General features: G+C 43.0%; 1 protein-coding gene across 7 annotated transcripts in view; it reads left to right on the forward strand.

The window, feature by feature from the left end:
• Window positions 1-23,117, forward strand: part of CREBBP (CREB binding protein) — a 96,157-nt gene that overhangs the window by 21,740 nt on the left and 51,300 nt on the right. For all 7 annotated transcript variants that reach the window (XM_053957252.1, XM_053957258.1, XM_053957253.1 and 4 more), the window contains one exon: window positions 17,505-17,681. In XM_053957252.1, the coding sequence (XP_053813227.1) occupies window positions 17,505-17,681 (177 nt within the window). The remainder of the gene's footprint in view (window positions 1-17,504; window positions 17,682-23,117) is intronic.

The raw sequence follows: 23,117 nt of genomic DNA on the forward strand, positions 1-23,117 counted from the left end.
TCAGGAGTGAAAGCGGTGAGAGGAGGCGAGTCTCCTTTTGCAGCTTCCACAAGTGAAAAACACTTTTGAAGGAAAAAAGGACGCTTCAACCATCAGGCAAAAAAAAATAAGATTATGTTGGAAAGTTGCATTTTGGAATTTTGAAATTCACTCATTTCCATAGGGGGTTAAAATAAAAGAGGTAACACAAAGCATGCCCAAGTCTACTTTGTAGTGGGCAGATTATTCTTCACCTTGATTAACATTTAAACTAGAAAAGGTGTTTCAATACACATTTTCCCTCTATATGTAAAAAATTAATTCTGAATTCTTACTGGCACAATTGCTAGTTTACTCTGCAAGGCTGAGAATAAGGAATGGCAGAATATAATGGCATTTTCTTTTATTCTTGTGAATGTTTGGAGGAAATACCTGTTGGTTTTTGTTTGGAAGCTCAATTCCATTTCTATGTGACATCAGTTTGCTGTAACTGTGTTCATTCTGTAAATAGTATGTGCTCGTTTCTTCTCATCCTCCTCCTTCTTGCTATTACAGTAAAGAGTATTTTTATTTACTCCAAAAATTGCTGTGACTGTGAAGTGGCACACTAAGCTTGCTTGTGTTTTAGCTGTTTGTGTGTAATCTGAGCAATGGCTTTAATTCTAAGGCCAGGAATGCTTTGCAGAATTGAGATTTCGATTAATAAGGACTTGATGATTTTTGAACTCCTGGTGCTACAAAAACTACCTGTAAGTAGCACCTGGAAATGTCTGTGCTTACGTGTTCTGAAGATTCTCAAATCCCAAGGTGATGGATGTGTTCTTTGGTATCTATGTACAAATCCTATTTAGGTTTGGGAAATAAGAGTACTCTGCTCTAAAAAAGGTTCAACAGTGCCTTTGTTTTAGAATGAATCATAATGAAAATACAGCATGTTAAATATAGGACCATCATTGCCAAAGAAAATGAAATAGATTTTTTTGAAGAGTGGTAAATAGATTATTTAGCACTCTGCTGCTGTTTTGGATGGAAAGGATTTGTGTTCTCAGAGTGACTGCAGCACAATGCTGCCCTGGCTGCATGGCTGCTCTGCTTGTCAGGGGAGTTTTGGAAACAAAACAAATGCCCTTTGAAGCTTTTGGCAAATTGACTTAATTAAATAACTGCCTTTAGGACGGGAGGATCTTTGTACCCTGGTAATGGACAAGTGTTGGAACGCCAGCAGTTGAAGATGAGATTTCTCTTTTGGAACAAACAGTGGTGGCTCCCTTAGTCTGATATGGGGCATCTTGGGTTAAAAAGCATTTCTGGATCATCCTCTGTGCAGCTGCTGTCAGTGAGGAATGTGTGTACAGGCCTGGTTTGTTAAACTGTTCAATTTTAATCCTGTTTAAAGACTACCATCAGACCTTGTTTAAAAGCCTGTTCAGAATTGTCTCAGTAGCTTCACAGGTATTGTTAAATCTTCAAGGAGAACATGTTTTATAGAAGGACTGGAAATGTCATAGTAACTCTTGAAGTCACTGATGTTTCAAAACAAACATATTTGGCTCTTAAAGTTATTTTAAAATTATTTTAACAGTGTAAATTATTTATAGTTACATTTCTCCATAGCTAATATCAGGCTGTGATATTTGTGCTAAGTAGTTGTTTGGAGTAAGCAATATTGATTTTTGTTTCTTTTAATGTAGTTAATGTAACCTGTAGTGTCAGTTTGTTTCTTGTCTGGTTGATTATTCTCCTTGGTCTGCATTTGAAAAGTTACAGTTACTTTTAGAGTCACAGCCTCTTCAGCGTTTCCCCTTTTCCTTTAGGATTCATGTCTGTCAAGGAGAGTATACACTGTAAAGGAAGGACATAGAATATCTCTTTTCATTATATTTTGGAGATACTTTTCCTGTTGCTGTTCCTCCTCAGAGCTACTGTTGTCTTTCTGCCACCTCTGTGGAATATCACATTCCATGGCTTGCCTGATAATGTATCCTTGGCCAGCTTCTGGGAGATAAATGGGGAAAGAATCTCTTAAATAGTGCTACTGTTTTCTCTTACCAAAACAGCTTATTCCTTATAATACTTAATTTTTGGAGCATGACGTGCTCTCCCTTCCCTTGGCTGTGTCCAGCCAACTATAGGCACTTCTGAACTGCTGAGGTGCTGGCAGACACAGCTGGCAGTTGTGTTGGGGACAGTCTGCAAGGCTGATATCCACAGTACAGGAAATAAAGGAAGGAGTGCAGACTTTGGGTTGAATTTGATATCGAAATCTGCATTTATAGAATCACAGAATCATGGAATGGTTTGGGTTGGAAGGACCTTAACATTTATCCAGTGCCAGCCCTGCCACGGGCAGGGGACACCTTCCACTGTCCCAGGGTGCTCCAGGCCCCAATGTCCAACCTGGCCTTGGACACTTCCAGGGATCCAGGGGCACCCTGTGCCAGGGCCTGCCCACCCTCCCAGCGAGGAGTTATCTAATATAAATTTCCCTTCTCTCAGTTTGAAGACATTGCCCCTTGCCTATCACTACTGTTCCTAAACTTTGATTCAGCTTAATGATGATGAAGTGCAGGAACTGGGGGAGGACAGGTGTACTCAGTTGGGGACCTGTTTTAGAAAACTGTGTTTTGGTATGACCATAAATGTGTTTTAATACACGTTGAAGCTTCTCCTGGAATTAACTCATAAAAATTTTGGCCTGTGAATATACAATTGCGTATTTGTTGAGGCATATCTTCACTGAATTTTCAGCCTTTCAAAATTCTCTTCTTAAGTATTGTTGAATTATTCTTCGTGTCCAAACTAGATTTTCTTGATGAAACAAACCTTTGAAACATCTACACTTAATTTTGTGGTTCTGGTTAAGTTTCTGTTCTTGTATATTAAGAATAATTCTTGTTTATCTGAAGAAAGCCACTTGCTCTGCTTGGCACTTATAAAAGCTCTTGAAGCAATTGGAATGCATTGATCAATTGTGGCTAATTATTCATTAGAGCTTTGAAGTTGTTGTTTGCAGAGGTGACACTCATTACAAAGTAAACCTTCTCAGCTTTATTTTGCTTCATAAGTACAACAGTGATACTGAATGCAGAAATTGTACTGGATTCCATTGTGTTTATACTCAGGCTTGTGCAGAATTTTGGAGACATTTTCTTTCTTCAGCCATGTATACAGTTTAAGCATATGGTCATTTGATTTTCTTTTCCTGGGAAAAGTTGATTTCCAGTTACATGTATTAAGAATCTGTTCTCTGTTTATCCAGTCATTTGTAAAGAAGGTTTTCCCATGAAATTTTGTCTTTTGTATTTCAGTAGTTGTGGGGAAACATGGGTTCATTTTTTTAAAAGGCCTTGGAATACTGAAGTTTTTTGGCCTTTGTGAAATGCTTGGAAGAGAATTTCACATCTTATTACAAGTGGTAATAAAACACCTGGCTTCTTTTTAATGGGATTTTAAAAATTTTATTTCTAGTTTTACCAAATTTTAGTAATAAAGGATGAAGTAAATTACAGTTATTCCTGGACATTTGGGTATTTTGAGTTAATTTACTGCTGAAGAACAAGACAGTAATTGCTTCATGAATCTGTTGTGGTAGGCCTTGGTTATAGCAATTAGCTTAAAGTGATGGGAGACTTGGAGCTTGGCTTCCTCTGAACAGTGGTAGCCAGTTCATGATTTAATTATCAAATGTGATTCTTGAAATGTTACATTTTAAGGCTTTCTTGTTACTGACTTCAAAGGGAGTATTTTTAACTGAATGTTTTGTCAAACTGCCAAACCTGCAGGTTGGATTAGGTGAGTGCTCTCACCTCAGCTCAGATAACATCATCGCCACCATTCTTGCACTGGGACTGAATTCACTTTTTTTTTTTTTTTTTTTTTTTTTTTTTTTTTTTTTTTTTTTTTTTTGTGACACCACTGGCTTTCTGCCATAAAATGATTAATCTTTTCCTTGCCTCTCCATCTGTCCCTCTGGCATATACATTCCAAGCGCCATGGTGACTTTCTTTTGGAACACATTACTATAGGATGAAATAGCAATTAGTAGAGACTTACTTTTTTTTTGTCAGTAAACAGATGCAAGATGATGCCAGTGTAGTAAAGAAAGCCTGTCTTTCCCCTTCACAAATGAGCATGAATTCCTAATGGACCTGTCTTCTGCGCTTCTCCGGGAGCCCTAATCGGTGAGGTGGACCTTGCTTCGTGCTGGAGGTTTGGGCCTCATTCCAGAGGGAGATAAGAGTCCAAAGGGCAAAGTCCTCAGCCTGTGCTTGGTGGAAAGCTGCTCTTTGATATCGAGTTTGTGAGCAAAGCACTGCTGGGAGCTGGGGCAGCAGCACCCAGGGGCTGAGGAGGGATTAACTCCAGAGGGTTGATGCCAGATCATAGCAGCTCAGGAGCTCGTGTGTGTTCTGCTCACCTGGGATCCGGTGGTGAAGTGTGCAGATGGCAAGGCACAGGTCCCTGTCTCTGTGTGTTACCTCTCTGGGAAGCAGAAGTCAGCATTTTGAAAGCAGTTCTGTCCTCTCTCACTGTCACTAACTGCATTAAAAGCAGCTGAATTGCCTGTCAGTCTGAATTTCTTGGGTCTTCCATTACCTAGAGAAGATTGACTCCTTCGTTCACAGTACTTTGTAGACTTCAGTTTGTAACTTCTGAGCATCTGAGACACCTAACTATTTGATTTCCTTATCTTGAGAGAGAGAATAAACATCCAAAGGAAGAAAGTTGAGACTATTGAAGCCAAGCAAGGTGACATACTGCTTATAAAAACATTTCAGTGGATGGGAAGAGAGAAAAAGGGAACAAAATGCTGAGTGTTGTAACCAACTTGTGTGTTGAAAGCCCAGATTTGAGGTAGGTGTGGTAATTTGATGGCAAGGGATTTAAAAGCTTAATCTAATAATGGAGTATGAAGTGGCTGATTTTGGTGAGGCCCATAAAAGAAGGAAGTAAAGGGTGCTTGGGATGGCATGTTCCAGAAATTCTGAGTCATCCTGTCCTGTAGTGAAGTGGACAGCGACTGCCTGGAGGCAGGAGCAGGTAACTGGGTCTGTACCCAGTCATTCTCTGAACCCAAAGGATACTGCTTGGATGTGGAGGTCATAGTGGGAAGTGCAGAACTCCCATTTTGTGCCAGCTTGCTCTATTTTCTAAAATAATAATGAGAGAGAGAGAGAGAGAGAGAGAGAAGAAAAGTGTCCCTAACATCTCAATGATGTAACTGGGGATTTTGGGTGAGGCATGAGAGGTGCTGAGTAGCTGTGGCTCTGTAAGGGTTGGGGTGTTTGTGCACAGCTGCTCTCAGTCTAAGGCTGTTTATGAAGTGGAACCTTGAAGTTCCAGCTCAGGCATTCAGAAAACGGCATCAGAGTTTATTTTACAGCAGCTCTTGAAGGGTGGGAATAGTTACTGTCTCCTCAGCCTTTAGTGTTTCGTATCACACACAGTTGTGTCAATGATACAGCAGGAGGAAGTAGGGAGAACGTCCTTCCTTGCAAATCCAGGGATTTAGAAGAAAGCAGTAGTGAGTGGCAGATGTGTTTTACTAGAGCAATTTACACTGCTGAACAGCCAAGCTCTCACGTATGCAACTCTTCAACACTGCTGTTAGTTTGTGAAGATCTGGCCTCTTATCAAAACAGATCAGATCTAGGATGCCTCTGCTCTCTCTCATCTTTTAACTATGACAGGCATGTTCTGTTCTCTGAAATAATTTAAATTATTAATCTGGGACTTAAATTGGGTTTTATACCATAGACTAAGTCCAGAATAATACAGGGATAGTGGTGGCTCACTAAAAGGCTGACTTTGTGACTTCCTCCTACAGTTATTTTGTCAGATTCAGAGGTGTGGGAAGAGTTTGGAGAGGAAAAAAAGATGGTTCTGACCTTCCTGTTTTCAGAACAGATCAGAGTAGCACACCCAGTAGGTTGGGGCTGTGTGTCCTCACACTGCCACTGTCAAAGCTGCAGTTCTTTACAGCACCCCCACCACGGGGGTCTTCTAAACTGTTTCCTGTCAAGCTTTCAGCTCCCTCCCGTGTCCTCAGATAATCTCTGAGGTGCTGACAGGACAATGCTGGCAATGGTGGTGGCTCCTCAAGAGCCCTGGGTAGTGTCTGCTGCTAAATGCAGCGGGTGATGGCAGAGGTCTCTGTGCTTTCCTTCATGGAGATGTCAATCTGCGAGTCTGTCGTGGTTTATTCCTGAATTTAGTGCTCCCACTGAGATTCTCCAACCCGCACTGCCACTCTCTCTGTCCCCCTTTCCCCTCAGTGGGATGGAGAGGAGAATTGGAGGCAGAAAAGGCAGAGATGACAGGCTGAGATAAGGACAATTTACTGGAAGCAGCAATGAGATAAGAAACAGGAACAGCAATGGTATTAATAACGAAAGTATATGAGAGAGGCAAGTGATTCACATGCAAAATGCACAGAACAGCGTTACCCCCCCTCTCCCTCCTCCTGGTTTACAGGGCTATCAGGAGGAACCCCTTCTCCCCAGTAGAGACTCCCTTTTTTTGGCAATGGCATGAGGTGGTACAGAATAACCTCAGTATCCTGGCCCTGCCCTGTCCTGACTACTGCAAAAAATTAATCCTGTCCTGGCTGGAACCAGGACATTACCCCTTATTCCATATTATGTACTCATGTGCAATTCCTATACCTTCCAACTAGCTACATACATTTGTGTGTGTGTGTATATCTATATATCTGTATATATCTAGATAGATAGATAGATATCTCCCACAAGCACAGATATAATTTCTGTAGTCAGTGGCCATCCCTTCAAGATGTCTGTTGAGTTCATTTAGTCCACAGCTGTGGGTTCTATCAGTCCTAGTTGTCTCCCAGGGCAGGAGGGCTGGTGTGCTGTTGGCTAGTTGCAAACTGCATCAGGAGCTCACATGGCATGATGTGGGAAAGGCACTTTCCCTCTGAACATCCAGCCCAGCTTTAGTAGTCAGGGTTACAGGAGAAGCTGTGCTTCAGGGCCAGTCACTTTGGAAGCAGCTTGAACCTCTTCATAGGCTGCCAGGATCTCTTTTTCAGTTTGGGTGTACCAGGCCTTGAATCCCTTGTATTCCTGACTCCAGAACCCATGGGGTCATCCTCAAGTCTCCCCAGGTACTTTTTATCAGACTTGCCAGGAAGGACCATTCTCCCTCACTGTAGAGCATGGTTTTTACATCCTTTCCTGTCCTGACTGGCCCAGGGGCTACTGCTTGAACAACCTCTTGTTTGATCTGTTCAAAGCTTGTTGTTGTTCACTTTCAAATGTTGTTCCACTTGAAATTATTTTTCTTCCGTGTCACAAGATGGAGAGAGCTGACAATCTGACTGTACCCTGGGATGTGCATCCTCCAAAAACCTACAGTGAGGCCCTTTAAATTTTGCTTTATGGTGAAACCAGCCTTCAGGAGGATTTGGATTATCTTCTCCCCTTTATCAAAACCTTCCTCTGCCCTGTTCTCCCATACAATGATGTCATCGATGTGCTGTAAATGTTCCGGAGCCTCACCCCTTTCCAATGCAGTCTGGATCAGTCCCTGACAAGTAGTGAAGCTGTGTTTCTACCCCTGGGGCACGTCCAGCTCCCAGTAATGGTGTGACTTCATTCAGGCCACCATAGTCCACTGTCAGTCAGCACTTTCCACTGGTCCTGTGGCTGTTAAAGGGTGAGGAGGTCTGGCTGAGCTCTCCAATCCATGGCCCATCCCATGGATGGGGTCCCACAGGGACAGTTGGTGCCATGTGGCCAACAGGGCACTGTTGTGGTAATGATCAGTACTTGTGTTTTTCATCCCTCATCAGTCTCACAGCAGAAGGGTCCTCTGAGAGACCAGACAAGGAATTCAGCTGTCAAATTCTTTCTGTCTCCACAGCAGTTCTTCTAAAAGCCCAGTGATTCCCTTTTGGGACCTTGAAATACCCTCTCCTGAGGTGATCCATGCCAAGGGTGCCTGGGGCCTCTGGGCCAGTCACAATGGAGTGTTTTGCCATTTATTCCCAGTCAGGCTCACTTCAGTTTTCAGTACAATCAGCTGTTGGGATCCCCCTGCCACCCCAAACATAGAGATGGATTCTGCCCCCATGGATCTCAGTGGCATCAGGGGACATTGTGTGTCTCATGTGCTGGGCCATGAACCCACACAGTCCAAGAGATCTAACAGTCCCTTTTCTCCACCTGGCTGGGGGGCAGGGCCCCTCTAGTTCTGATCATAGTATTTGTTTCTCTCTTCTTGCAAATATGAACCAGAGGTCTCTTCAAGAGGATGTGAAATAACATCAGCCCTTCATTCTGTCTGAGGTCGTGCCCACAGGAAACTGGAGGGGCATTTATCCTTGAACAATTTCCTGTGGTGGTTGTTCTTCTTCTCAACACTCATGCTCATGCTGCCGGGGCAGAGGTGGGATTTTCATCGCTCTTCTTCATGTCCTCTCTGTGACCATGCAGGTAGAACCAGAGGCTGCCCTGTGGTGTGTCCCCTCTCAAGCTGGGGGCAGCTTGCTCGCAGTAGCAGAGATTCTGGTCCGTGCTGGAGTCCACATGGGACTTTACTTTCTAGTTTGCTCCATCTGATCTGTCCACAGTCTTGGTCAGTCCTTCCACAGGTTGGTAGGGAGGAAAAAGATTATCTTCATATTGCAGAGTTAAGGAGTCACCTGAAGCCCTGTTCTCATTTCACTGACATCATTGCCAGTGCATTGGCCTATGGCCATGGCACACTCCATGCAAGCTTCACCACATGGATTGCGTACACTTAACATCCGAGGGAAATTAAAAACCCTCAAAAACTCTTGTGACAGTCCTGAAGGAGGAAAGGGGGGTGGAAAGCTGGGGAAAACCATTCTCTCTTGTTCCCCCACAGACTGTGTACGATTATTAATGGATTCCCAAAGGTAGTGCAGAGGTGAGGGCAGGAGAGCAGCGCTGAACACCCATCCCAAATGACCCTCATTGCTCTCGATGTTATCATGCCATAAACTGATATCCCCCAGTACAGCCACAAAGCCATCCTGCTCCCTCTCCCTGCTCTGAGGAAGGGTACTTAAGGAAACAGGTTAAGTACCACACCCACAAGAGCAGACAAAGCAGCACTGTGACCAGCGGCTCCATACCCAATACAGCAAAGGCTCAGATAAATTTGTTTCCAAATGGCTTCGGCAGATCTGTTGTTATCTCAACCCCTGGAGCCTCAGATAAGACTGTTGTGGTTTAAGAATGGTATTCCCCAATTTAGTGCTCGAAACTGAGACTCTCCCTGACCCCCCTCCCCCTGCGGTGGGCTAGAGAGGAGAGAGGCACAAAAGGCAAAGATCACGGGTTCAGATAAGAGCAAGAAACAGCAGTGAGATAAGAAAACAAAGAGAGGTGAATGATTTACATGCAAAATGCTCAGAAAACCCCTTCTCCCTGGAAGAGACTCCCTTTCCCCTGCCCTCAGCAGTGATGTGAGGTGGTACAGAATAACCTCTGTGTCCTGGACGTGCCCTCTCCCAGCTACTGCAAAAAATAAATCTGTCCTGGTCAGAACCAGGACTGTGTCATAATCTACCTGTCCATCTCTCTGCTGGGTAATCTTGGGAACTTAATTATCTGTGAGGCCATTAAGAAAAACGGGTCAAATTGACCAGTGATTTCCAAAGTGATTAGAGAAAAATTGATCTGAGGGAGGGGCAGGAGATGTGCAGTTTCCCTAGGATGCCTAACAAGCAGTATGACTGGTTTGTGATCCTGCAATCAATGTCAGTCTGAAGAGGCAACTTAATTGCTGCAGGATTGAGTGAGTGGATGGAATTCTGTGCTGGAGTCCATCCTGTCTGTGATCTCATGTCTTGACAAGAGCCATCACCTGGAGCTGCACTCAGCCATGCTCAGAAACACAGTTCTGGGGTACACAGGAGGGTGCAATCGTTTGATTCATTTTTTGGCTTCTGTTCTGCACCCCTGCCTTCCTGGAATTTGGTCCCTGCGTTGGTTAATGGACTCTAGTCATAGTCTCAGATTATTTTTGCTTCCAGAGATAATTTTTTCTTCTCATCTTTTGGAGTTGTCTCTGGACAAGCAGAAGAGAATTTGTAATTATCTTTCTATTATAGGTTCCATTTTATGAAGACTAGAGCATGTGGAAATGACAGTGGTACAAAGACAGGATATCTCTGATTATAGGCCTTATGATTTTTGTGAACTAACTCCTGTTGATGAGTAGAAGCACACACTGTTTAAATAAAACATTAATATAATCTTAATGATTTCAGTGGTATTTAGTCGCTTCCATTTTTTTCTAATTTTGGCTCTGAAGCTACAGAGCTTCAGCTCCTACCTGTTGATCTGTCTTTGCTAAATAGAAAATGTTTCTGTTATCACCCTTTTATTCTCAAAATCAGTACTTTAGAATGACATCAGCCCTTGCCTTAATAGCATAAGCAAATTAATAAGCTTAAATAGTAAGCTAAATTAATTAGGCTATTAGATTGCAATTAGCCTGTCTTTGACCATGCCCATTAGTCCTTTGAACACTACTTGAGGCCTCTCTGGATTCTGTCATTTTTACCTGTCATTCCTGAACTACTACAGTGTGTTGGTCATTGTTGCAGCAGCATTCTCATCACTCCAGACACATAAGGATGGCACTTTCCAATGTCTTTCCATTCTTCAGCAGCCCAGATTGGTTTTCCTCGACGCTGCCAGTTAGCCCCTTTCCACCTCTCCAGCCATCCCCACAGAGCATTGGCTACCATCCATGAATCAGTATAGAGGTAAAGCTTCGGCCACTTCTCCCTTTCTGCAATGTCTAGGGCCAGCTGAACGGCTTTGAGTTCAGCAAGTTGACTTGATCCACCTTCTCCTTCAGTGGCCTCTGCGACCTGTCGTGTGGGGCTCCATACAATTCCAATTATCCAATTGTCTTTTCATCTCTCCTGTTGGCATATTGAGAGCTCACATTTATTCTTCTTCAAGCATTTTGCAGATTCATGGCTTTCAAAGTCTGGCCAAGCTTGTCTTGTTTGCTTCCTTTCTTTCCAGGCTGTTTTCTAGTAAAAAAATCCAGCAGATACTGAATTGAATATTAATGATAACTATTTTTATTTTATAGGATTGGATCATAATCAGATTACTTCAGCCAGGCTTATTTTCTGAGCCCATGCTGCTTTGAGTTCTCTGATTCTTATATCAACCTTTCAGTATTTTTTTCTGTTGTCAGCTCAGTCCAAATCTCATTGTATTGTTTTGGTTTTAAATACTTGCCCAGAATAACCTTCTTCCATTTTTGTACAGAGTCAATGCTTAAAAAATTTAGTGAAAATCAACATTTAACTTGGAGATAAGTTTGTTGCTTTGGGTGTTTCGTTTGGGTAGTTTTGGGGGTTTTTTTTTGACTAATCTGTCTGGACCAGCTAATTTAAAAAAAGATAATTATGGCATTAACTTTAGATACGTAGTGGTGGTATAAGATACAAACCCAGGAGCGTTATCAGAGGTGGGTGCTGCTCCTTGGTACATGACTACAAATGCAGGTGCTCTCTCACAGGAAAATTGAGGCTGAACTCAGTCAGTCCTGCCAGACCTTTTATTAAATTTGAAAACCCTGGAGTGAAAAGTGATCTGAGGCAACAGAGGAGAGCAGAATTTCCCAAAGGAAAAGGGATTGCAAGGAGCATAGCTGCATGCAGTTGTGAGGTTTCTGACAGTGTGTTGGAGAGGGAACTAAAAAGGGAGTAGGAAATGATGTGCTTGGAACAGGGAGTGGGGTTTGCAGCCTCTTGTGTTGGTTGCATGTCCTGGGAGCCCTGGAGGAATGTGGTGATGGAGTACCCTGGATTGCAGGAGTGAGAGCTGTGGTGGTGGAGGTGAGGGAACAGTTGATAAAAACTTTGAGGAGGGAAGGGCAGAGTTTATTTGCAGCCTGAACACTTGGTGTACAAGAGGGAGCATTACCCATCTCCTTGATGCTGGGCTAGAGGAGGAAGTACTGTGGTGTGTCAGTGTTGCTAAAGAAGGGAGGGAAAAAGGAAGATTTAAAAGCAGACGGAACAACACAGTGTGGAGAGCCAGTCTGCTCTGAAAGGTGTCTTCAGGATTAGATTGGTGAACTTCTCACTTGTCACATCACCTGTGAGCTGCACTCTCAGATGAGGTTTTGTAGGTTTGGTCACAAGCTTCCTCTATAAAATCTATGAAACTCTAGGAACTAGAGGAAATGGAATTGCAGTTCTTCTTTGAAGAGAACTAAGAAGCAAAGCAGGAGAAGCACCTCCCACAGCTGCTGCTCAGAGCACTGCAGTGTGATGGCTCCTGTAGTCCAAGGCAGCTGAACAAAGGTTTTAAGTGCTGGGGGGTTTTTTAGCTTGGAAGTTTGTACATTCCTTGGCTTATGAGAGTGAAATACTTTATTTCCTATCCACACTCGCTAATAGATTCCAGTATCTTAGAGAGTTGCCATAGTGATAAAAAAAGGGAACAGAATCTACTTGTCTTCCTGGGATAGCAGAATTATTAAATTAAATGCTCTTTTCCATTAAAGGAGAGTGTCATTATCATATTTCTGAGAACTGTTTTAGAGCAGAAGTAATGTGTTTAAGGTGGTGTCCTGCATTAATCGTGTTCCTTCTTGAGGCACCTCTAGCCTTAACTTGCACTTGGGATACACCCCTTTATCTCCCCCTCTGCAGCTGGTGGAACAGAACAACACCTTTCTTGGGAAAGTCTGCTCCTCTCCATCAGAATTCATGCAGCTGTGACCACAAAGAGCTGGGCAAAAGAAGCAAGATTTTCCCAAAATTGCAGCACAGAAACTGAAATGTAAGATGTGAGTTGCAGAGGATGAAGTGGGATGAAAGGAGCCACCATGGGATGGAGTGCAGGGAACAGAGCTGAAAGTGGTAGCAGGAAGAGAAAGGAGATTGGAGGGGAGCAAAAGAGATGGAGGGGAGCAAAGGCAACACGTAGGGAACATCCATGAGCTTAAAACAAAATGGGAGTGAACAACATAACCCAAGTTGTCAGAGAGAAGCTTTCAGCTTTTGGTGTAATGGAGATGCACTGGGTGGAAGGTGGAGTAGCCCTGTGATGCACATCCATGCCTGCTTCATGCAGGTGGAAAAAAGACACAACTCACACTGGATTGCTCTTTGCTTCCCTTCCTTTTAGAAAAGTAAATGTAACAAACTTTAAGCAAATACAAATCTTTGTGATGGCTCAGAGTTCCCCATGAAAATGACCATTCTTACCAAGTTGTAAACTCCAGTGCTCTTGCTGGTTTATCTTCTTTGGTGACTTTTAATTACCTGGTAATCTTCCCCTGAACTACCTATTTTGGGATCACAGTTCTGTTTCAGAAATATAAAAACAAAGGTCTTCTGAGTATCTGCCTTTCCTTACCTGCTTGGAAAAAACCTGGAAGCAGAGGCAGGAGTTAGGGTGTTTGAGCCTTCAGATTCCTTTGCTTGGAGCTGCCAGTTTCCATTTTGCAGAATAAACAAGCAGGATAAACTCTTTACAATGTGTAGGCTCAATCTTCTCCATATATTTACCAGTTGGTTTTTGAGATTTCAGTCAGCCATGGCTTAAAGCTCCACAGCAGTCACTGGGCTCAGCATTCAGACAATTAACCAGGAATTGCAGTTTGTGCCTCGCGCTCTCGGGCGTCTTTCAGTGTGTGGTACTCAGGGATCTGCCTGATTCTTCCTTTCCTTCCCCCTCCTGTTTGCTGCCTTCCCACCAGGGAGGAGCTGACTGGTTTGCTTTGCTGGAGTCCCTACCTGGCTGTGTTTGGAATCAGTTCCCAGCTGCTCCTCAGGGTCTCTGGAACGCTGTGGATCTCAGTGCTGTTTGTCAGCAGGTTGTTCTGCCACTGAAACTCCTTGCTGATCTCAGACTTGGTTGGAAGCTGTTAAAAATGGATAAGAGTTTGTTCAAACAGGTTTCACGTTGTATTGTGCATTCTTAGTCTCTGGAAATCACAGTCCTGTTAATTTGAATTCTTCCCAGGAAAAACTGAATTTAAACCCCCCTGAAACCACAAGTATCTATCAGATTTAATAAACTCATCTTGTGGATGATCCCTCCTAATTTTTGTCTCCATATTTACTTCAGGGATTGCCACCTAAGAAAGGTTTTTCCACTTACTCAGACTATTTTTTTAGAAGATTAACTTCAAACAAAAAATAAGTGTTTAGTATTTTGTTTCACTGTGAGTAATTTACAAAAGTGAAGTGTAGGGTTAAAAGGCATGTCTGATGTTTTACAATGTTATCAAATATTGCTAGTTTTTGAAAGTTACAGACTGGTGTAATGCTTCAGCTTTAGGTTCCTTTCCCTTATGAAAGCACAGCTTTGGACACTGAAATACAATGTGGCAGAGAGCAGGTTAACCAAAATATAAGGTTTCAAATGGAAGCTACTTTGCTTCCAGCTGGATTTCAAAGAACGGCAAAGCATTTCTTAAAATTTCAATCAAGTCTTTATTACTTAATGACCACCTAGAGTAGGAAGAATTATCCTCATCCTATTAAGCACTCAGCTTGGAAGATTTGAAAGGTTGCTTTGTTGTTGTACAGAGTTGTGATCTGTCTAATAACAGAGGAATTGAAAAGGAATTGTTAAAATAAAATTAAACAACCATGTGGTGGTGTCTGTTAGGATTGCAGAGCCTCGGTGCTTTGGGGATATTTGAGTCATTTAGAGTTTTAACAAACTTGAAACTGTCTTTTGAGACCAAAATATTTCTAATATTTTTCCTAAAAATCTATTCTGCTATTAATCAAAAAGCATTAATATTCCTTGATAACGAGATGAGAACACCTCTCTGTTTCTTTTGGAGCAAAAACTTAAATTTGAGGTAAAATTTTCTCAGTGTTCTCACTGCCCAAAGAAAATCTCTCTTCTGCTCTTTTGAAAATGCAGCTGTATAAGATTCTGCCAGAAGCTTTTAACACCAGGCTTCCAAGCTCAGCTCATCATTGGGCATTCATTGCCTGCACTGAGCCTTTTCCATCTGCTCCCTGGTGCCTGAGTCTGCTCCATCCATGAGCTGCCAGGCCCAGGGAGGGCTCTGCTTGCCATGGGGTGGCCCATGGAGACATGGCGAGAGGTTTCAGCAGCATTCCTGTCTCCCAGTTTGGGCTCCCCACGGCTCTCCCAGTGCTGGGGTGACTGTAAAGATTTGCAGGAAGGGTAGTGGTGGTTTCCAGAGAAGTCTGTATATTATTCCATTCAAAAAACTCCTCCAAACTTTCAAGCAAATTCAAAGAAGACTGGAAGGGCAAAGTCCTTCCAACAATGAAGTTTGTAGTTAGGAATTAGACATGAGGAGACTGACTAACAGCCCCAGAGTTAATGTTCCTATTTCTGGCTTCTGAAAGGTTTCAGTAGTTCTCCTAAGCTTTCTCAGAATCTCACTTTTAGTTTCAGAAATTTTCTTCACTGTTGATCTGATAGACCCCTACAGCATTAATGAACAGCTGTCATTATCAGATGACACTTTCTCATACCTTGTCTGAAATAGTGGGTTGAGTGGGTAATTTTATTAAATACTTTGCTATTAATTCTTCAGAGAAAGCTGCCAAAATCTGTGGTGTAATAAATAATAATTAAACTAATTTCTCTGAACATGCAGTCTGCAAACAAACACAGAAATACAGAAAATTAAATTCTTGATATTTGTGCAATGTGATAGTAGCTAATGCCACTTCTCTTTGAAGGCAGTCTTGGGGCTAAACTTTAGATGCTAATTTTTGGTCTTACTTGCTATTTGAATTATTCAGCTCTACTCTGGGACACAGCACATATTTGATAACCTCATATATTGCAAAGTAACAGCTTTTGGGATTTTTTTAATGTGTAAAGATAGAACGTCTTGTACAGTGAAGAAAGGCCCAAATCTGGCAACAGTCACTGGGCAGGATGCAGGGAAAGGGAGCATTTCTAACATAAAACTACTTGGAGAGTGGCAGGGCCAGCTGTCTGAAACCAGAGGGTACAAAGTACAGGGACAAAGAGGACAAGGCCCAGTCAAATTGTGTTCATTGGACTCTGCCCCAGTGTAATTTGCTGCTCGTAACTCGTGCTTCCTCAACTGCTCGTTCAGCCCAATTCCTGTAAGCATAAAAAGCAACCCCTGAATAATCCCTCATTATGAGGCTGTTCCAGTGATAATCTGATGTGAGCAGTCCTTCTTCCAGCTATGGGAATAGTCTCTGAGTCCCTGCTGGCAGGGGAAGGGAAGAGACCAGGACCATAGAACACCACTGTGTTCTATGAGGAAGGAAAGGCTGGAGAGGTGAAAGGAAGAGGAAAATAGGATTTACTCTTCCAAATAAAGACTTTCTCAGTGGTTGGATTCATTTAGGACCAGGTCATAAAGTCACCTAGAAATCCTCCCAGTGTGAGGCAGGGGGGTGAACAAATGTGATCCGTTGAGTAGGTGCTATGGGAGAGACTGAGGGGGCTCAGCCTGGAGAGGAGAAGGCTCAGGGGAGACCTTCTCACTCTCTTCAACTCCCTGACAGGAGGGTGGACACAGGCTCTGTTCCCACAGAACAAGGGACAGGATGAGAGGGAACAGCCTCAACCTGTGCCAGGTTGGACATCAGGAGGAATTTCTCCATGGAAAGGGTGGTCAGGCATTGTAAGGGACAGCAGGAGGAATTTCTCCATGGAAAGGGAGGTCAAGCACTGTAAGGGACAGCAGGAGGAATTTCTCCATGGAAAGGGTGGTCAGGCATTGTAAGGCACCACCCAGGGAGGTGGTGGAACCCCCATCCCTGGAGGAGTCCAAGGAAAGCCTGGATGTGGCACACAGGGCTCTGGGCTGGGCGACAAGGTGTGATGGGTCTCAGGGCTGGACTCTTGGAGGTCTTTTCCAACCTCAGTGATTCTGTGGTTCCAGTGGAGGAGATTTCACCATGGGGGAGACTCCTGCAGGCCAAGGGGCTCTTTGGATGTACAATGTTCTTTCCAGTCATTCAGGGGGAGTTGTGTTTCTGTTTTCTAGTCTTGGGGAGTTCTCAGGGTGTCATTTATCAAGGCTGTCAGTCTTAGACATCTTTTTGCTCAGACACTTCTCGAGTACCAAAACATAAGTTGATAACCATTTGCTTGATGCCTCTATATATTCCCCTCCCTTCCCATCTGTCTGAGTGCAAAGTCATGCTTTGTGCTCAGAATGCACAAAGTATCACAGGATTTGAAGTTTGCTTGCTCTTCCAAAGTTTCTGTAGTGTTGGAAAAAGTAATTTCTATTCACGTGGATTGGGAAGGATGAGCTTGTAAGTTGAATTGCAAGACTTCAGCCCCACACAGCAGTATATATTTGTAAAGCATCTTTTTAGGATATATTTTAACTTGGTAAAAGTTGTGAAATTATGAATTTAATACTGAGAATTTAATATTGAGAAGCTTATACTGGAATTTGGTCTCTGCGAATGCAAAGACGGATATTTGACATACATTTGGGTTTTTTTAAATCTCCCTTTGGAATCACGAAAATTCTAATCATTTCATTCATTCATTCTTTTTCAGCTGGGAATGACAGGTAACACTACTCCCTTTGGGCAGCCTTTCAGTCAAACTGGAGGGCAGCAGATGGGAGCTGCAGGAGTGAATCCTCAGTTGCCGAACAAGCCAGGCATGGCCAATAGCCTGTCTCCCTTCCCTGCCGACATCAAGAGTACTCCTGTCACCAGTGTGCCAAACATGGTGAGTTGGACCTGCTGCTTCCAGCATTCTTTACCTCTTCCTAGTGCTTTCTAAGTTTCTTGGGTGATCCAGGTTCTGCAACATTATCAAGTTACTTCTCCACGGTCATTTAAGCATCAGAGTTGTCCCGTGGTTCCTCACTTCCAGTCTGCAGTGTGTATATAAAACTTCTGTCCACTTTTATGCAGTGGTTATACTTTCTCAAGGATCACAATTATAGAAACTGTATTGCATACTTTCATTTTGGCTGGTATATTTAGTTTCAAACCAGATAAAAATGTCACATTCTGTGTGTCAGTTAGAATGTGTTGGGTTGTGTTGGGTCAATTAGAATGTGTTGGTGAATGTGTTCACCACCTTCCTGAAACTAAAGAGTACCTCATATCCTTTGAAACTGATGTGGTAAACACCCTACATGCTTCTCACTTTATACTGTGGCTGACTTGCATGTCACAAACTTGCAGGAACAGTTCTTACTAGGACACCTTGCAAGTTTATAGTATGATGTTTACCAAAGTTCTCTTTATAAAGTTAAATTAAATATTCCCATTTGTCTCAGGATGTTGCGTATTAATCAAACTGGTTGTGTTGTTTCTATGGAAACTCCAGCTTGTTGCATTTTATATTCTTATACATGATAGCAGTTACTATAGAAACTTGTAAGACCTGCAAATTGCTTATTTTTTAATTTAAATCCAAAAAAAAGCTATTTTTTGGCACAACCAATGCTTGCTCTTCCATCACTGTGTTTGCTACCTGCCTGTCACTAACAAGCTCTGCATGAGAGGCAAGAGGATGCAATAAACTTCCTCTTTTCTCCCAATTTTAGAGAATCACTTCCTAATTTTCCTCTAGTTAAGCTGTGAAATCTTTAATATCATCTGTCATTTACTGTTTATGATTATGGAAAGGAGCTTGTGACTGGATTAACACCATGTGCAGAACACCACTTGCACTCATGCAGAATATTTGTAAAAGACAATTTGCTGCATGACTACTCTAATTGTTTTAAGTGTTTGGATCCAGGTGTAAAACAAGTGAGTTATTGTCCTGATGCTGCAGAAAACCTGCAGGTCTCCCCAAAATGCTGTATTCATCTCAGGGACTGGGGGATCTTGAAGCCTAATTTTGTGCTCATTTAAGAATCAGGTTTGAGAAAGTCTGAGTCTTAATATACTCACCAGTATAGAATGCAGTGGTCAATATTCAGGTGGAATAAAAAAGGCATTTGCCATCAAGGCTTGTCAGGTGATGGGAGAGAAATAAAATCAAAAACTGTTTTCTTTCTCCCATCTTGTCCAAGGGAAAGAGGAAAGTAAGGGAAACTTTCCCAGTAGTATCAATTGCAGTTTTAAAATGTCAAAAATACCAACTGAGAGAACAATCAGAACCATCTGTCTTTGTTACTCAGGTGTCAAAAGCTTTGCATGTCCAATGTATCTTCTTTTCCCTCACACCAAAACAGAGAGTAAAAGGCATTTCAGCCAACAGACACTGGCACTGTGGAGCCCAAAGGTCTCAGCTCACATGGGGGTTGAGGCATGGTGATCCTGACAGGGGTGTAACTTCAAAAACTGAATTTCTATCTAAACATTTTTATTGCAAAGCCAAGAACTTAAAAAGAAATGTCACACTTGTTAGAATTTAACCTTTATTTGGCAACAGAGGGTAAGGCAATGTAATTATTTGGTAATAGCACATCCATGGCCATATGTTATTCCTTCCACAGGGACTTTGCTTTATTCAGTGAACAATATGAACAGAGCCCCTGGAAAGAGCACACAGTCAACATTTAGTTCTATTTTTGCAGCTCGGTGTGTAGCTGTGGGCATTGCTGACAATGTTTTAATATATCTCACTTGGTCATTTCCAAATGCTCTTTCCTGTGGCAGTCAGCACTGGAGCAGGTTTTTTCTTTGGATTAGTTCATTTTCACAGCACCTCTCTGAGATAAAGATGTGTTGCCCCAGTTTTAAGCACAGAAGCACAAGGAGAGTAAGACTGGCAGAATCTGCTGACTCAGAACTTGAGGTTTGTGGGCTCTGGCTTGCTAAACCTTATTTGATATGTTAAGGCATTACCTACGGGTAAAATAACATCCACAGCAGTTCCATGAGTTACATACACACATCTAAGTGACATCTGTCACTCACATTGGGCAACCAAAATGTGACCCAAATGGCTCTTGTGAAAAGCAGCTGGTGACAGAGGCAGGTCCCCAGAGCAGAGCTGCAATCCTGCCCTGTGTTCTTGCTGCAATCCTGTTGCTATTTCTGTGTCCCGGGAGGCTTTAGTCCCTGGAGATGATGGTTTATTCAATGTGCTTGGCCTGGAGACACGGCCTGTCCTGTTCCCTGAGGGAGGCAGTAGTGATGTGGAAAAGGCTTTTTTGTTATGTTAACATCCATCAAAAATGAACCTGTGGAGGGTCAGTTCAGACTCCATCCATCCACTACAACAACTGGAAGACAACTGCATATTTAAAAAAAACCAAAAAACCCTGTTCAGGGTCCTTTGTGGGATGAGTGTAACCACATATCTTGCTAAACCAGCCCTCCATACTATCCTTATCTTAAAGGGCCCCCAAAGTACTATTCCATGTGAGAGACAAAGCACGTGAATGAAAACCCTGGTGGTGTGTGGCCTGTCTGAGGCAGGAAACCAGATTGCAGCATGGCACTGAGCACTGTGGTTACCACAAGGGGTATTTAAACTAGAGAAGAGGAAGCAGAAAAGTGCAGCCATTGTCTGAGGACTCCTAAGTCCTGAAAACCAAAATATTTTTAAATACTCCTTTCAGTCTTTAGCCTTACACCTTATATGTGTGCTGCAAAAGTAAAAGATGATTCAGCTTCTTAACCCACATTATTCTAATCATTACTGTGTGATACCCCTGTCCCCAACAGTAACCAGGACTTCTCCCACTGCCAGGCATAACCCTGGCAGCCAGGACAAATGTGCTGCAGCTGTAGATTTGGATTTTTGATCCAAATTCAGGCTACTACTCTCCTGAGAGCAGCACTCTCCCGTCCCCCCCGCCTGCCCAGTAAAGTGGCTCTCTGAAGTGTTCACTGCAGGCATGTTCCAGGCATGACCTTACACTACACCCTGAGAAGCACGTTTGGATTAATCTCTTTAATTAGAAAAGAAGAACAAACCTTATGCTATTAAAATGATTAAAAGGTCAGCATTAAGGTATTAATTTTCAGTGCCAGCAGGATGGATTGATTTTGTTTGTTTGTTTTGTTTTAATAGTGATCCAAACAGCATATTAGTTCTTGCTTTGTGGGGCTACTACAGAATCAGTTCCCTTTACAGAATGGGCAGCTTGAAAGCTGGGCTGAAAGGCTTGTTTCCAAAAGAAAAACATTGCTTCTGATGTTGGAAGTTTTGGTGACACATTACTGAGCCTCGGTGCTGCTGAAATGGTTCTGATGCAGGACTGGCAGTGCTGTGCTGGTGAGATCATGCACAATCCCTGGGCTGTGGACGCGAGCCACGCTCTGCTCTCGGGCTCTCAGCGTGGTGTGCAGCCAGTTTGGGAGCCAGCAGCCAGTTTGGGAGCCAGCAGCCTCTGGTTTTGGAGTGTGCAGGCTCTGGGAGGAGCTGCTGGGGGTGGCCCTGTGAGGCTTTTCCATCAAGGCCGCTGAAGCTTTGCACTCCCTGCAGTGCTGCCCGTTCCAAGGGTGGTGGTGGATGGTTCCTTCGTGGGCATACCAGTAAATCTGGTATTTCTGCATGGGTTAGGAGCACAATGGGGGAAGTTTGGCTTCCAGACACCAGCATGGTTTCACAGTTATCCCTATGACCAGCAGATGGAGTTGAGAGAATATTGCTTTTTGGAAGTGAAGGAAATAATTTTTCTTCAATTCTTGACTTAGAATTGGAGCAGCACATCTCCTGTGCTTTTCCCCCCTCCCCATCTCTTGCTAAACTGCATCAGGAGCTCTCTGTTTTGTTCTTCTTTTTTTCTTTTTATGTCCTATGGATTTCTGTAATAACAGATTGTGATCAGAAGACAGAAGTGACTTGGGGGTGAGGATGTCTCAGGTGTGTCTTGCTGCAGACCTCTGAGGGAGAGGAAGAAAGCTTTTAAACTGGAGGGCCAGGTTTAATTAGAGCAAGTAGAACTGTAGCTACTTAAAATAGACAACTGGTATTTTATTCTAGAGACCAGAAAGAAAAGACTTTATGAAGAATCACTTATCTTTTGTGCCCTTCCAGGGAGGAAAGCCTGTGTTCTGACCCTTCCAGTGACTTTTCCTCTCTTGCAGCACAGCCACTCTCCTCTATCTCTGTGGCTGTTGCACTGGCAGCATGCTGAGTGTCTGCTTGCTGCTCTCTTCAGCATTCTCCCAGTCTCTGCTGTGCTTGCTGTCAGCTGTGTTCACCTTCCCTGTGCCTGCCCTGACCTCCACTCTGAAATTCAGTTTCTTGTTCACAGGCAAGCTCACCCCTTCCTCAAGAAAATCCCACCTGATTTACAGCAGAGGACAGCTGGAAAAAGGCTCTACTTAGGTCTAAAGGAGAAGATCTTAATAACCTGGAAACAAATCCAGCAGATAGTGTTCAGTGCCAGGGAAAGGATGTTCTTTTGTTAGGAGCAGAGTCTCTGTCTTGCCTTAGTGCAGGAGCTCATCCTGGGGATGTGGATTGCTTTGAATGGGGGGATATTTTAGCTTTTGCATCATCTGTAAATACAGTGCCAGGCTGGCAAAAGTTGACAAAGAGGAATTAATCTTTTCCCGATGCTCTGGCCTGTGTTCCACTCTCCCCTCCCCCATATGCAAATATAGGCAGTGGAGAGTATCCATTGCTGTGTCCTACCCTATTCCAGCAGCTGAGGTGCTCCATAGCCAGCACTCCAACAGCATGGCTTCCCTTCCCTTACAAATTTCTCATTTGTACTTTATCCTTTTTTCTATTCAGGATTTGCTGTCTGGGATTTTTAATGCTCCTCATTCCTCAGGCTGTTTTATCCCCCACTAAAATACTGAGGTTTATGTGGGGTATATAACCTCTCAGTATTTTGCTCAGGTAATTTCCTATATGTGAGAGCTGGAATCTGTCTACACTTTCCTGTATTTTGCCCCTTTTTTCTACTTTGAAACACTTCTTCGATGTACATTTCTTGGCTTTTGCTGGTCCTGCAAATCAGAAAGATGATGAGATAAAATTCCACAAGTGTATCCTTAAGAAAGATGCTTATCCAGCCTTGATGCCTAGCAGACTCAATGGCATTGAACTGAGACCTTTGCTGGTTTTAAAACAAAATTCCATTAGCAATTAAAAGCTAAGTGCACTGACCAGCTATTTAGGTTCTTTCTGTGGCCTGATCATAGGAGCCTTCTCACCTTTGAGGTTGTCATGGGCTTGCAAGTTCATTTGCCAGTGCCACCCTCAGAGGTGGAAGCTGAAAGTTAAAAATATTCCTGT

Source organism: Vidua chalybeata, chromosome 16 (assembly GCF_026979565.1).
Source record: "Vidua chalybeata isolate OUT-0048 chromosome 16, bVidCha1 merged haplotype, whole genome shotgun sequence".
NCBI classification, from domain to species: domain Eukaryota; kingdom Metazoa; phylum Chordata; class Aves; order Passeriformes; family Viduidae; genus Vidua; species Vidua chalybeata.